This window comes from Nannospalax galili, unplaced genomic scaffold (assembly GCF_000622305.1).
Source record: "Nannospalax galili isolate Female #2095 unplaced genomic scaffold, S.galili_v1.0 scaffold597, whole genome shotgun sequence".
Classification (NCBI taxonomy): Eukaryota; Metazoa; Chordata; class Mammalia; order Rodentia; family Spalacidae; genus Nannospalax; species Nannospalax galili.
The window spans coordinates 1,394,293-1,410,964 of record NW_008339519.1 but is presented as its reverse complement, the minus strand read 5'-3'; the positions used below and the strand labels follow the sequence as shown (position 1 = coordinate 1,410,964).

The 16,672-nt window shown below is 36.2% G+C and overlaps 1 protein-coding gene across 2 annotated transcripts in view; it reads left to right on the top strand.

Annotated features, from left to right (window-relative positions):
* Positions 1 to 16,672, top strand: part of Nkain2 (sodium/potassium transporting ATPase interacting 2) — a 1,147,657-nt gene that overhangs the window by 516,959 nt on the left and 614,026 nt on the right. For both annotated transcript variants that reach the window (XR_607320.3, XM_008834260.3), the window contains exon 2: positions 10,285 to 10,422. Coding sequence is in view for 1 of the 2 variants with exons in the window: in XM_008834260.3 (XP_008832482.1) it covers positions 10,285 to 10,422 (138 nt within the window). In the remaining variant the exon portion in view is untranslated. The remainder of the gene's footprint in view (positions 1 to 10,284; positions 10,423 to 16,672) is intronic.

The following is a 16,672-nucleotide window of genomic DNA, read 5'->3' as shown; positions in this document are numbered from 1 at the left end:
ATATACTCATCACACATGCTCACAAAATACATACCCATTCACACAAATGCACAAATACACATATACACGTGCACACATATACCTATATCACTCATATGCACACACAGAAAAACACACAAAAAACACATATCATGCACATCCACAAACATGCACACACTACGCACATGACATACAGACAACCACAAACACAGTTGAAAATTTTCCTGTGAACAAAAAGAAAAAGAATGAAGTCCTATATTTGGCAAGTTCAATTCAATAGCAAGGGATGTTTTTATTTATGCTCTTACATTAACTTACTATGCTGCTTTTTATAAGGCCTTTCTGGTTTTATTAAACTAGTATAATATGCTATTTATCAGCTTTTCTTTTGATAGCTTTTGAATGTTGACTATGAAATGGTTATAAATTGCTGTGCAAAATGAGCAGCTGTGAGAAGTAATAAATGATTTTTTTATCATAACAACTAGCATGTGAAGTGGCATATTTAGAATTATATGAAAACAAAATTATTATCCAAAAGTAGGAAAAAGCCAAGTATTTGATAATTTTTGAACCTCTAAATAATTCTATTAATTCAACGTCAGAAAAATATGACTCTGTTTTAGTAATGTAGATGTCATATATCAATGAAACAACTCAAGAAAATTTACTTCTGCAAGAAACATAAATACTTGTTTCCCCTTAATTCCTTTGAATTTATCCTAAATCACTAATAATTTCTGGTTTTTATATAAACAATATTCTTACTCTTAATTTTTTTTTACATTTCTTTATTTTATACTCACGTGTGTGGGGTGGGAGTGGCAGGTGCAATGGTGTGCAGGTATAAGTCATAGAGCAGCTTGCAGGAATTGGTTCTCTTCTTCCATCACATGAGTTCCAGGGATTAAACTTAAGTCAGCAGACTTTTTGGCCAGTGACTTCATCTGCTAAATCTTGTTACCCACCAGTAACTTTTTATTGAGTTTAACTATATAGAAACAGACTTTTAGAAATGAATATTTATTTTATCACACTTGAGAGGCCTTAAGAAATGAAAATAAGATGGAGATAGAGGAAATGATAATGTTTGATGCCTGGGTTTTGTTATTCTTTTGCCATGCTACGACAACAGATTTGTGCATGAGATGTTACATTGGGGAAGAAAATATTTCTTAAAATTCTCCTTCCAGGTAATTTAGATTTTTGAGGGATATCTGTCATGGAATAATTTGTATTCATGACAAAAAGAATAAGAAACATTTCATCATTTCTAACTGAAATGTACAAGCAGGTGCAAAAATTCAAAGTGATACTCATACTTAAATATCACTCTCTGAATTTGTATGCATGTTGAAATATGAGTTTATAATAACAGCCATCATCAGATTCAACCCATGCATTTTAATACATGTGCTGTGTACATATTATATTCTTTGTTAATATGCATGAAGATTTTAGGGGTAGTGGGTTGCAATGCTAAATTTTACAGATGAAGAGAATAAGATTCATAGAGACTAGGGAACTACCGTGATCAAATCATGAGTTAGAATTCTAATATCAACTCATAATTTTTAAATGAGTTTTGGACCATCGTTTTGTGTTGTTGATGTCTATTTTAATCAGAGCAATTTGGCCAGCTGCAGTTGTGATGGTGTTTTGCAGATGGAGTTGTGCTTGTGGCTTTGATAATGGTGTTGGCAACTTTTTGTTTTTAGTAAAATACAATTACGTGGAAGAAGAAATGATTCAATTTAATTTTTAAAAAATGTTATTTGTGACCCATTGTTCCCAAATACCTGATTATGTTATTTTTTTCCTCATGACACATTACACACACACACACACACACACACACACACACACGAGTGTTTACAGATAGTCAAGTGTCACTAAAAATCTCTGCATAAAGTGCCCTACTTTCCCCTCACCTGTGTTTGTGGTTTACTGCATATTCACTGCATATGCTCTTTGAAGACTATCTTCATCCTTTTCTCTACTAACCAGACTCTTTACTGAGGTGAAAAATATTGTCTATAGTACGACTCCTTCATATCATTAAAAACTGACATGTATATTCTCATTATTTTTTCCCACTAGAAATAATACAGAGGATTGAAAGGAAGGGAAATCACCAATCCTATTTACATACTGTTTAGCTTTGTGTTACCATGATACTTTATAAAATACTGTAAATATATCAGCACTCCAGGTGTGTTGTAAAGACCCAGAATACTCCTAAAATCTTAATAATTTTATTGGAGTTTAGATTAAGACAATGAGAAACAAAAAGTCAAACTAAGAACATACTCTTTTGGGGGCAATTTGGCTTATAGGAATATTAATGTATGTCTATGTTAGTCTGTTTTGTGTTTCTATGGGAGTTTTTACAAAAAATGTCAATTAGGATAGAATATCTTAATAAAGTATAATGTGTTCGGTTTACGAATATAGGAAACTTTTATGGAAAACTTTACAACACTTCACTGAGAAATACAACATAAAATGCCATAACCACATTACAGTCCCACTTATGCAAATAAATGATGAGGACACCTTGCCCACATATATGACAATTGTGTACCTATACCCTGGCACCTCTCTTTTTTAAAGTACATTTTCTGAGGATTTATTACATAAGCACTATTTGCATCATTTTCCCCACTCCCAGTTTCCCAGCAACTCATCCCCTGTCCCCCACACTCTCAAAATTTCTTGTCTTCTTTGATTAATATTGTTATACATACATACATTTATAAATATGCAGTACACACACATATATATGTATAAATGTATATACGTGTATAGTGCACGAAGTCCACTTAGTGGTCCTTGACTATGTATGTGTTTGGGAATGGCCATTCAGGATTAGATAATCTCTCAGGGAGTTAGTCCCTGGAGAAATCTGATTATCCCTTCCTCAACATCCATTGATTGCCTATAGCTCTTCATATTTAAATGGGATCCTTTGAAATTTCTCCCATAATATTGGCATGTCAACTTGTTTGTCATTATAAAGATCTTACTATGCTCCCATAAGTTCACGATATAGCTTCCCTATCATGTCTAGAATGCATTAACTAGCAGCGGGTGTCTTGTCCCTATAACTCTTATAATCTTCCCACTCTCTTTTCTGCCATGTTCCCTGAGTCTTAAGTATAGGGGTTGCATTATAGATGTATTACCTAGGGGTGCACAGCTCCCCATCAGTGGTTCTATGCTTGTGACCTGTTGTGGAACTTTGTAATAGTCTCCAACTGTTGCATAAAGAAGCTTCTTTGATGATTGCTGAGAGCTCCACTTGCCTGTGAACACAAAGATATCTATTTAGCATATGGCAAGAAATTACATTGGTCTAGGGAAGTGACAGATGTAGGTTCTTCAGTAGTTCCTATGATCTTTCCAACTGTGTATTCTTGGCTAAGTTTGCAGTATCTTTCATGGATTCCTTCCTACTGAGCGGGCCTTAAAGCCAAATGAACAGTTATTGATTGCCCCCAAGATAAAAGTGCCACTACTGCACAAATAGAGACTATTTTCTGGGCCTGTCATTCATCTGATTTACAGCTGGATGGGATCATTGATTGGTTTTCCCCCTTGGCAGCTTACATAATATCTTCTGATATTATGAGCACTAGTCTTCAGGAAGGAGGCGTCCAGGTTAGTACCAGCTCAATTGCTCCAAGTCCCGTGTCTGAAGTGTCACTTCTCTGCAGCAATAGGATCTTAGCTTCAAGTTCTGGGAGGCAAACAAGGGCTGTGGCAATATTTTTGCTGATTTCCTGAAGAGCTGTGCAGTCAACAGCAGCATACCAGGTGTCCACAGAGGTATTTGAGGAAAGAGAATTAGAGCCTATGTCTTCTTCAAAGTCTGCTAAAAATGTGTATAATAATCATCTTTCAAGGCCAGGAAAACGTTTATAACAGTGTCAAAGAAAGAATGGAAGGACACTGCATTTTAGCATACTTTATAACTTAAAAAATGCCAAATAACATTCCTTAAATTTTATTGTTGAAATTTAACACAAACTGAACATGTGTTACTAATTCTCCAATCCAAATGCAGATTTATATCAGGGATAAAAACATAATGACAAAGGCATGAGAAAGACTGATAATGTAATCAGTCACAGTGATGATTAAAGATCATTCCAAATTTCTTAAAAATAAAAACTCTGTAAAGTAGTCATGAATGGGATAGTATGATTTTTGGTACCAAGGAATCAAATCAATAAATTACACATTTAGAATGGACTACTTTACAGAATATACACAAAAGAACAAAAGTGTAAGCATACAGAAAGATAACTATGAAAGTTATGTATAATAGATGCTGTTTTATATGAAAACAACACAGAAGCACAAACCATAGTATACTTTTTCAAGGCCCGTTCCCTCCCTGCCTTTATATATTGGGTGAATTGAATATCACGTACACACGTTCAAAAGAGTCCCATGTGCAAAACGAGAATAACACTGAGAGTAAGTTGAAAGGGATAAATAAAATAAAACCAACGAAGGAAATCATGATTTTTGCCTTGACCAAAGATAAGACAATGTCAGAATTTCATACATATGGAAGAGAAATGAAATTCCCAACAGCAGTTTCCATTTCCTATAGTAGAGTCTGTCCCATCAGTGGCTGTAAAAGTCACAGTCCAGCCTAGGCAAATCTTCATTGTCACTGCATAAAGTTTCCCCAAACTATTTTAAAATAAATAATTGAAGTAGTAAAAGAGTATAGATTATTTTCCCATCATACTGCCTATAATGTAACCAGGGAATTTGTGTTTTTTTTTTTCTTTGTTTGTTTTAACACCAGATATGGAGAAAATGGGCAAAGTAGGCATGTAAAACAAGAGACAAGTCATAAGGCCTAACTTCCTGTTTCACCACATACCACATACTACTTATTCTCTCTCTCTCTCTCTCTCTGAATGTTTATCTGTGAGGGTGAGGTCAGTGTTGACTGTCTTCCTCAATCACTCTCCACCATAGTTTTTGAAACAGTGTCCTTGAATATAGAGTTTGCTGATTTGGCTAGACTGGCTAGCCAGCAAGCCCACGGATTCTTCGGGTCCCCACTTCCCAAGAACTGAGATTATAGGCACTGTACCTGGCTCCACACAGTACTTTTGTGACCTCAGTAAAATCAGTCATGCCACATCTTAGATTCCTCAATTTGCAACATCAGACAATGAATTTGTCTTCCTGACATTGGAAGAGTATATATTCCCATGACAGAGTAAGTCTTTTGACAAGTATTAGTTCCCCTATGGAACACCTTCCTTTTCTATTTATTACTCTTCCGGTTGGAAGGAAATCTTTGGGTACCCTGAACTATGCTTAGGAATTGGCCCTCCCTCCCCTGAGACTCAATTAGTATCTTCCATTTTTCAGAGTAGCTTTAAATTGCAATTATGGGATAAAGCTATCTATGATGTGCAATAGCACCAATGAAACCAAAGAGACAAGGAGATACAGACAAAAAAGCACTCATGAAGTTATTCTGTCTACACAACTTCATAAGTAAGAAATTTAGTTCTGTCATAAAGAAATTATGCTAAATTTTCATTTTAGCCTTGCAAAGTTAGCACTGTACATTATCATCTATGTATTTTTATAATTAATGATGGCACTGCGATTTTCTTCCATAATTGGTCCATTTATTCAGAAATTTCCCACTGCTTGACTGATGTACTCTATGCTTTCCTCCAGCTGTGTCCTCACAGTTATGATACTCAAAATTTATAGAGTTCAGATTTTTCTTGCTGTTGTTTTACATTACTGTTTACTGTTTATTCATAAGCAAAAGAGAAAGAAGGGTGATGTGGGAATGAGCTTTCAACTAGTTGATCAGCATTAGTACTGCCAGAACAATTACTTAGTCTTTCCCACTATTCATGGAGTCATTCAAGGCACATGCAACACTGCTTAGTTTTCTGGAAAGCAGTTCAAGGTTTATAAAGCTGAAAGTTATAATTAAGCTCTAGTTCAGTCTATGGACATTAGCCAATCAAAACACTGCAGCATTTCTAAGCCACATTACAGTTGTACCTGAATAAATAATCAGCTTGACTCTTAGTATTAGTTTTAAGAGTGGGTCCGGCCTCTGAGAGTTTGCTACTTCAGATTTCTCATGGAACTATGCTCCCCAGCCAAACTTTTATTCCAACAGTTTCTCCAGCATCAACTGGGGAACTGAAATATTGGATCAACCCTTATTTTATTAAAGAATCTTGCCTTTAATCCTACACTTAAAATAACCCATACACTCAATGTCGAGCATCTTTCCCGGTTCTCGCTGCTTCCAATGAGGAAATGAATATGAATTTGCTGCATACAGTGTGCTGATGTGCTAATTCAAGCACACTCACATTCATTCACTATCTTGGGTGGTGTGCAAAGTGAGGTCCCAGTGATCAAAGTCAAGTGCCCAGATCATAAGAGCACATGGTTCAGTGAGCTTGTTCGCATTATTAAAAGTAGCTTTTTGGTGCAAGATGGAGTAAAAGCCATTAGTCCAGATTCTCTCTATATTGTAAATCATTCCTACAGAATACATTTCTCATTGAGACTTTAGTGATATGATGGATTTAACATATGCAGAACCTCAGACCAATATGATCTTCTCCTTCTTCCTCCTCCTCCTCCTTCTCTTCCTCCTCTCCCTCCTCTTCATCTTCTTTTCTTTTTCCGTTTCCTCCTTTTCCTACTACTGCAAAGAGGTACTGAGTACAGTGAAGCTTTGCCTGGGCTGGACTGCTCCCATTGTAGCCATTGACAGGGTACACTTTGCTTCAGGAAATGGTGGTGTTATGCAAACAGGTGTTTAAATTTTCATTTCTTTTATAATTCCGTGTGAGAAAATGTGTTGCTCAGCTAAAGAACTGAAATGGGAGTAATGACCACCCAAGTGTTAAAACTACACCACACGTACCTTTTTTGTTTTTAAAATTTAGTGTTATTATTGTGTGTTTGCGTGCACGTAAAGCTGTATGTATGTGTGAGAAGCTGTGAATGTGTCACAGCACACTGTAGAAGTCAGAAGACAGCTTTAGGGAGTCAGTTCTCTCCTTCCACCATGAGTTCTAACAATCCAATTCCAATCATCAGTCTTGTGTAATTAGCATTTTCACCTACTGAATCACCTCCTTGGCCCCATATGTATTTATTTTATGTCTTACAGGATTTATACTGAGTACAATATTGCATAACTATTAATTCAACTGTAAACCCAAAAAATTTATAGCCAATTCTGAAAGGGATGCATCTTAGCTCTGGAAAATGTTATTAAATATATCAATGCTGTTGTAATGAAATGCTTCTTCCAATTATGTGGTTATTAAATAAATAATTTAAAAAATCTAGACTTTTCCAGATTCTTATCTTGGCCAATTTAAACCTAAGATAGAGTCATTTTAAAACCAAGGTGTTGCTGCTTGCTCAGAATGCTAGAAGCTTTATCAATAGTCAGGTTAGGCCCTGTGTCTTCAAAAACCCATAGCCTTGGTCCCTGAACTCTGAGTGGACCAAACAAAAACCCAGCATAGAACTGGGGAAATGGGCATAGGCCCCAGTCTTAACGGAGGAACTATCGGCAGCTGATCACTGCTGGATGAGGGAGAGTTCATCTTCTTTAAGTTTACTGACACTAGAAAGGCTGACCCAGCTCCAGTGGATGAACTCATATTAAGGGACATCTGGGAACACAAACCTGACTTGATAGGACTTTACATATATGACAGAATGGAAGAAATCTGTTGAGGGGGCTATGGGGAGGCACAGATAAGGGAGGGAATCTAAATATGATTAAGATTTTTAAGTGCACAAAAATTCAATAAAAATATATACTTAAAAGACAAAGCCTTTTACTTTATTCATATGAAGAATCATATATTTAAAAATACTTTTTACTTTTTGTGTATGAGTATATTGCCTGCATGTATATAAGTGCACCTGTGTTATGCAATGCCCAAAGAGATCAGAGGAGGGTGTCGGATTCCCTGGAACTGGAGTTAAAGACAGTTATTAGCAATCATGTGGGTGCTGGGAACCAAATCCAGCTCCTCTACAAGAGTAGTCAGTGCTTTTAACCACTGAGCCATCTCTCCAGCCCCAAGAGTCATATCTTTTAAAGTAAAAATTTGAGATTAATAGTTGCTTAATGCTATAAACAATAATCATAGAAACAGTTCATTTTAAAAACTGACACATTGACTCTATTTTTTTAAGGCCTAACAACTCTGATTTGTGTCCCCTAAATGTTCTTGGGTCCATCCCCTGGAGCCTGATCAACTACTGGGCATCACACCCTTAAAAAATAACAAACCTGACTCTTCTCCCAGCAGCTCTCAATCATCAGTGGTAACGAATAGACAGGGCTGGGGCTTCTTACCCACCTTGCCTCTTCATGCTGGAATTTTTGGCTGGCTTAGACTTACGCAGGTCTTGTGCATACTCTCAGAAGTGCTGTGTGTTCATAAGTACAGCTGCCCTGCTGTGTCCATAAAAACCGTTTCATGTATTCATCCACCATGTCTGGTTCTTACAATTTTTCTGCCCCCTCTTCTACAAAATTAGACTCGATAGGCCTTAAAAAAAATAGAGGACATGAAGTGAGGTGAGGGTAGGGAGGTGGCGTGTATCTGAGAGGAGATGGGGGAAGAGTCCTGAAAATGATAATACACTGAATCCCCCAGGAGCTGGAGTTACAAGTGTTTGTGAGGTGCCTGATCCGAGTGCTTGGACATGAATTCAGGTCTCCTGGAGGAGGAACTACGGAGTCATCTCTCCAGCCCTTGTTTAATTTTTAAATACAATATTTTTATGTGATTTCTTCTGTAATATGAATTTCTATTTACTTTTCCAAACTAAAATCTGGTACAATACCAAGGTAATAAGATGGAATCAATATTCACAAATAAAATTTATAAGTCAGAAAAAAACCACATTGCCTATTTTGTGACTCAGTATTTCCTTCTGAAAAGCAATATCATTAAAGCATAGTGATATTAGTAAACTATGTTTTTAAATCCCATTTTCATTTAAAACACACTGACTTTTTATTGAATTTTAATTTATAATGGTGAAACCTTTTGCAATATTTTTCTGTGTATCAACAATCCATCATCATTCCTTCTGAGCACAGGGAAGAAGAATAAAGGCAACAGGCAACTTGTTTAATTACATCTCATGGAAAATTTGCCAGCAATCTGTATTTCACTTTCCAGTAAAAAGTATATTTAAGAATTAATGACCGGGGGCTGGAGAGATGGCTCAGAGACTAAGAACACTGACTGTTCTCGCAGAAGATCCAGGTTCGAATCCCAGCACCTATATGGCAGCTAACAATTGTGGTGACTCCAGTTCCAGGGGATCCAACAGCCTCTTCTGTCTTCCACGGGCATTGCATGACACAGGTGCACTTACCTACATGCAGGCAATACACTCATACACATAAAATAAAAATAATAAATATTTTAAAAAAGAATTACTGACCATTTGTTGCTGTTACTATTTGGTTTGGTTCTTTTGTTTTTATCTTCTTAATGTTTAAAATTTTTGAGATTTCCTAATTATATTTTTGAAAGCATAGATGAAAGTGTAATTTAAAACATCTTGTGTCTTGCTTTTAAAACAGTGATGGCATTTTGTTTTTTTCTATTATCTAATTTATGGTTCTGGCTCTTCTTTTACATTGTGGTATGATAAAAGTCATTCATAATTTATACCTCAACACTGTTTGTGCTGGAAGGACCTTTCAGCATCTTGGAGTTCTACATTTTACCATAAAAAAGAAGACACCCAGAGAAGAAAAATGACTCTTGTAGGTGACTTGATTGCAGATCTGCATCCAGAATCCAGGGTCTCCGACTACAAGTTTCTTTTTATTTCTCAGTAGCAAATGCCCTTTGCTGTTACAGAGTGACATTTAAAGAAATCTTAACAAGCCCTTCATGTGGAGTTGCCTAACTTGCTGGTTGATGGCCTCAAGTGATTGACAGTGCACATGACAATATAATTTTCCTGTGACTCTGCAGATGACATCCAGTGACTAGTGCTTGATACCTAAAAAAAAAAAAAAAAAAAAAAAAAAAATCAGCCCTGAAAGGCAGGTGGCTGTCTGTGGATACTCATGTAGTCTTGCTTTTCAATATGCCTGAAAATGCCACTCTCACAGACAAGTGTCAGATACTATAACAAAGCTATAATAGCTAATTATGATGATAAAGTGATCCTTTCATCTTGACTGTGTGATGTCTCTCACATGTGCTGATCTGTGAATCCTGTTTGATCTTCTAGGTTTGTGTGCTGGAGAGGCAAATATTTGATTTCCTTGGATATCAGTGGGCACCTATCCTGGCAAATTTTGTACATATCATCATCGTCATCCTTGGTTTATTCGGAACTATTCAATATAGACCTCGTTATATAACAGGAGTAAGTATCTTTCCTGCATTTATCTACCTTACTGAAATGGAGAACAATGTACAAGCTACAAAGGTCTTAGAAATGATATGTATATTTTCTTTTAAGGTAACATAATCTTAAGTTCTGTGAATATTTTCATACTTTAAAATTTCATCAAGAACATGTTTAACAAGCTTCACAGTGGATGTAATCAGATTGTACTAATTGTAGTTTTGGAAAATTTTCTGCTGTAATTACAAGCAGAACCATGATCCTACATTCTAAATTAAAATATTGTGGCCCCTGAATTTAAAAATATAATGATTCTTTTTCTCATTTAAAATAACCATAGCTAATAAATTGATTAAACATAGCTTCAAATCATTGCAAACAAACATACACGATTAACATGAAAAATCTAATATATATATAAGATTTAATATGTTAAAAAGTTGCAATCTAGAATATCATGGACCATTGTCTATATATTCCCAGTAATTCACATTTTTGCTCAGAGGAAGTATTTTGCATTCTATTCAAGTTAAACTTATTTAACATAAAAGTCAAATTCGACTGTGTTGCAGTTGCTATGGGAACCATAACAGGCTTTTTTTTTTTTTCTTTTTTGACTTTTGTACTTGCTTCAGATCTCAGCTATCGCTCTTCATTGGTGTAGATCTCTTTTTACAGTTTCATTATTTTTTTTCTATTCTATTTTTGACAAAGGAAAAATGTATGGAAATTTATTTTAAATGTTAAAGCCAGTTTGTGGTTATAGCATGTATGTTAATACAGCTGAGGATCTGCCTCATTCAACAGGAACCACTGGGTTTCTCAGGGTTAATGAAGCCCTTCTCAAAAAGGTGCACTTCTGTGGCCTGTTCCTCCAGAACACTGGTGCAGTTTATTGGAACTAGGCAAGCGATGTAGTAGTAGTGCATGGAGCGTAGGGTTTCAGTGCTTGAATAAGGAGGAGTGAGTGGTCTACAGTTTACTCTCGGGCATGTTCTGAGATTTTTACATGTTACCTGCATGTCTAGGTAGTGATCTAAATCTTGTACAATGTGTTCTCTTGATGTGCATGCATTATCCATGTGTAAACTATGATAGTATTGCCTATCGCTCTCTTTTTCTTGCATATTATTTTGGCAACATGATACATGAACACAATACATTTGGATCAGATTCACCCCCCATTACTCTCTATGTTTACATCCCTCTTTTGCTGAACTTCTTTCCATCTAGTCTCCCTCCAACTTTAATGTCTACATTTTATTTTATTTTTTGATGACCAACTGTGATTAATTAGGGATACTTGCATTAGCTCGGATAGGGATTGTTTACTGAGTTTAGACAATGTATCCATGATGACATGCCATCATGGAGGAAAAAGGCTCCTTCAAAGCAACCCATTAATTGCCAATACTTACTCAAGAAGAAATAGCACATCCTGAGCTCCCTCATCCATGATAGATTGCTGGTAGACCCAACACTATTCAGGTCTTGTGTGGGTAACTGCAGAATCTGTGAGTTCCTGAATGTTATGACCATGTCATTTGCAGAAGGCAGAGTTTCTTGATACTTCTTCACATCCTCCATCTTTTACATTCTTTTGCTCCCTCTTCCATGTTTTCTGGACCTAGAGTGAGTATTATGAATGTCCCTTTTAAGGCTGAGTACTTAACAGTCACTTATTCTCTGTATTTAACTAGTTATGACTCTACATTAACTACTGCCCTTTGAAAACAGAAACTTTTCTGACCAAAGCTGTAAGTAATACTAGTCTATGAGTAAAAGCATAAATAATTAGAAGGCATTTCGACAAATATCCATGTAGCAAAACCACTTTAGTAGTCTCACCCAGAGGGCCCATCCTCAGCCAACGGCATTTGATTAGGTATGAGCTCTCTCATGTGGAGTGGACTCAAATTCAATCAAAAGGCATTGGTTACTCTTATAAAGTCATGCCATTATTGCACCAGTGGCTTCATCTTGCCTGGCAGGTCAGTATTGCAACATGCCAAATCCATAGCTGGGTAATACTATTGATGGCTTTTCTTCCCCAGAAGCCTGTATAGAACCTTGCTTTACTGTGAATGCCAGCTGGAAGGGAGGGAACTTCCAGCTCAGTTGCAGGTTGATTTCTCTCTTTCTTGTTGCCCAAGTGAGTGGTGTCTTCCTAAATATGGTCTTGTCATTAAGTTCTGTTGGAAAATCAAAAGCAATTGCAATAGCCTGTATTTATTTAATGCCCCTAGCACCTCCCTGACCAACAACTTATAAAACAGAATCTTATACCTGCCACTGAGATTTATGTTTAATAACCCATGGCTTCTGGGAACAGAGTGATCCATTCATTCAGAATGCCTTCCATTCAAACTTTGTTATTTCTTACTTTTGAAAAATGAAACATATTTTTAGGAAGCTTAGGAAGTAGTAGGTTTTCATATGGATTTTAATACATCCTTAATTCTATTACTCCTCTCTCCCCAAGCCCTCACTCCCAATTGCCTGCATAGTTTGATGAAATGTAAGGAGGACATCCAGGGAGGAGGAGTAGGTCATTTCAAGTCAATGTTAAATATGAAATCTTGGAACTTCCAAGTTGTTTGTGGCTTTATATGACTATATGACTTTTTTTTTTTACTTAGAAGGAAAGTACTGCAGTTTATTGAGTTTAATTAATTTAATTGGTCAATATTGTATTATAAACAAGGCTTAATTTATGACTAAAATGCACTATTTTAAGTCTTAGAAACTTGGTAAAGCCCCGTAATCCCAGAATTTGAGAGTCTGGAGCAAGACAATCATGAGTTTGAGTAACCTGAAATGCATAAGACCCTATCTTAGAACCCATAAAACAACCCAAAGATGAAAAATCTTAATCCTTTGAAACATTTTAGTAATGCTTTTGTGAAACTTTTCATACCTATGTTATGTGTAGTTATCTCTTTCTTACATATACTTTTTATTGAATTTTCATGCATTTCATACACATCTTAATTCTCTTTATACCCCCTTCCTCACCGACACCTTCAGGTAGCCCCTGCACTGGATTTTATGCATTCTGTCATTTATGTTAAGGCCTATTGAGTCAAGTTGGGCTCCCCAAAATGTCCCTCAATGCAAGTTCACCCAAAGGGGTCTAGTCAGCCTATCTAGATTCACTTCTTTAAAAAGATCAACTCTTCCTCACTCAATAGTAGTCAGCTGCCCATTAGTTCTTTGCTAAGGTTGGGGCCTGCTGCCCATTTCCACAGTTCTATGCTAGGTAGTGGTCCACTTGAGTTTTTGCGGCTCTTGTGCATGCTTTCACCTTTGCTGTAAATTCATATGGGCAAGATCCCAGGAGCCTGTAAGACTCTATTTCCATATGGTCCTGTACCTCCTCCCCTAGCTCTTAAAATCTTTCTGCCCTCCTCTTCCTAAATGGTCCCCAAGCCCTTGGTTCATTGCCCTCTGTTGCATGAAGGAGCTTCATTGATGAGAGTTGAGAGATGTATTAATATTCTCTATACCCCTTGTTCCACTAGCCCTTGAGTCTTAGGTGTAGCAGTTCTATTGCAGATGTGCCACTTAGGGTTGGGCATTTCACAGACACTTAATCTCTGTGTGTGACCAGTTGTGGAATACTGTAATAGTCTCCATCAGTTGCAAAAGAAGCTTCTTTGATGGGTTGTGACTGGCATACTTGTCTGTAAATATAAGGATCCATATTTAGCATATAGTAAGAAATTACATTTGCCTAGGGATGTGACAGCCTTGGGGTTTTCTCTAAGATCTATGACCTCTCCAGCCATATGTATTTGGCTACATGCTTACAGTACCACACATGAGTTTCCTCCCACTGAGTTGGCTTTAGGGGCAATTAGATAGCTGTTGATTACCCCCAAGATAAAGGTGCCACTACTGCCCCAATATAGCTTTCTGTTATTGTTATGGTTATTAGGATTTAAAGCTGGGGTTGGACCTTCAATTGATGTTCTTCCTTAGCAGTTTGCATAGTGTTCTCCAAATCAATGAAAACTAGCCTTCAGGGAGGTGGCTTCCTGGTCAGTTCCAGCTCTCTTGCTCCAACCCATGTGTCTGAACTATCTCTTGTCTTCAGGAATAGGGTCTTACCTTCAAGTTCTGGGAGGTAATCAAGGGCTGTGGCAATGGCCAATGTAACTTTGGGAGTCTCTTGGATTTTCCTGGCAATCAACTTGAAGAGAGGTTTCTCCTGTCTGGCACTATTCTCTGTTATATAGCCTTCAGCTATACACATGGACTCATGTAGAGGTATTGTCTATGCAATTTTCAGTAGGTTTTTGAACTAATGCTCTTCCCTCTGGTTTTTACAACTTTATCCCATTTATATGCAATATTTTCTTGAAAATGGAAGTAATAATGTATTATTTCATAATGCTTTAGTTTGTGTATAATCAGCTATTAATGAAAGTTTTCTGACATCTTTTCTCTTTCAATTGACTTTGTTACCCATTTCATGATATTATTCTTATAAATAAAGTTGCTCTGAGTATATAATTAAATAAATATCACATCTGTTTCTGATGAAGTACTTAGGATGAAAAAATCAAAATGTTGATTAAAATGTTTTAAAACTTTAAAAACTAAGAAGATAGACCCAAGTAATAAGTAAGGTATTTAATAAAACATCCTTATCACAATGCTTACTGTTTTAAAGGCATCTGATACATATTAGTTATAACATGTCTCTTTTCTAATATTTTATTTATTACTTTTATTTTATATGTACGAATGTATTGCCTGCATGTATGTATGTGCACCCATATCCTGAAATGCACATTGAGGTCTGAAGAGATTCTCTGGAACTGGAGTTATGGTCGGATTTTAGCTGTCATGTTGGTGCTGGGAACCAAACCCAGGCCTTCTGCAAGAGCATCTAGTGCTGTTAACCACTGATCCATCTCTCTCCAAGCCCCAACACTTTTCTCATATTATAACCTGAAAATGATAATGAATTATATAATATAGCAATAGTCTAGAAGGAAATTTAAAACAAAGTTCTGATTAAACTATTTCTACTCCCATTATTATAAATTGCTTTAAATCAAAATAATTGTCACTTTTCTATGCATAAAATTATAATCTCATAAACTGTTAAAACTTTTGTCTGGTTCTGTGGGCTGAAGTTTTGTATAACAGTGTGTCTTCCTGCTGCACTCTGACTTGATCTTTCTTATGGGTAGTACTCTGAATTTGGTAGTTTCCTGGAGACAGTGTCTTCCTTTGAGAATCATCTGTCAGCTGCAGATGTTAAATCTCTGTATTCTAGCTCAGCAGATTCTAGGATATAAACATAATGTGAAAATTCTGTTTGACAATTAATTCTATAGCTTATTTCTCTCTTACAATATCATGTTACATTCAACTAAAACATGGCAAATAGCTCTGACAACTGTTTGCATGATAGTCCCCTTGATCTGATCAACAAGTCCCTAGGTATTTCATCTGATTTTCAGTTATTTCAAGTTCTTGTCATGGCCATTATTCTGAAGAATCATCCTAAGCCCTTCCTCTCCAACACTCAAACATTATTTTCTTTCCGCTCTTTCCATCTCCACTAACAGTTCGCCATTTCTCAGAACCCACACTGCACTGCGATTTGGGGGTTCTGTTGTATCACTCAGTTCTGCCAATAATTTCTTTCCTAGGTATCTATTTCTGTATAATTTCAATGACTGAAAGCCCAAAAGTAGAATCAGAAAAAAGTAAGAGCATGCCATAAAAGTGGAATGAAGAAATTCAGTTTGTTCAAAGATGAAAAAGGGAATTACAATTGAAAGAATCTTCAATAGAATCTTAAATGACAGAAATTCTATTCCATGAGGGATAGAGAAAGAAAAATGTGTGATTGGAGGTTGCAACTGACAGTTAGGTACGGGCTACACTCAACCAAGACTCAGATATTGACAATGAAGTTTATTTCCTTCTCCTCTAAATATGTCACCTTTGTGATTTCCGTGTTTTCTATTTTGTATTTTTGCAAAATAATATTAAAATAGGCAAATTCTTTCATATTTTCATTACTAACAGCTATTATGGATACTTTGAATATTTCTTTTATACATAAGCAAATCAAGCATAACTGAAAAGGGCAAATTGTTTAACGAATAGCATGATTTATAATTGGACATTACATCAGTAGTTTTGAAATTAACATGTGCATTCCATTGTTTATTTAAACCTTCACCTTAAAGCTTTGCCTTATGTTATTTCCATGTTTTCCTATTGTAAATGTCCAAAGTACTCTCCA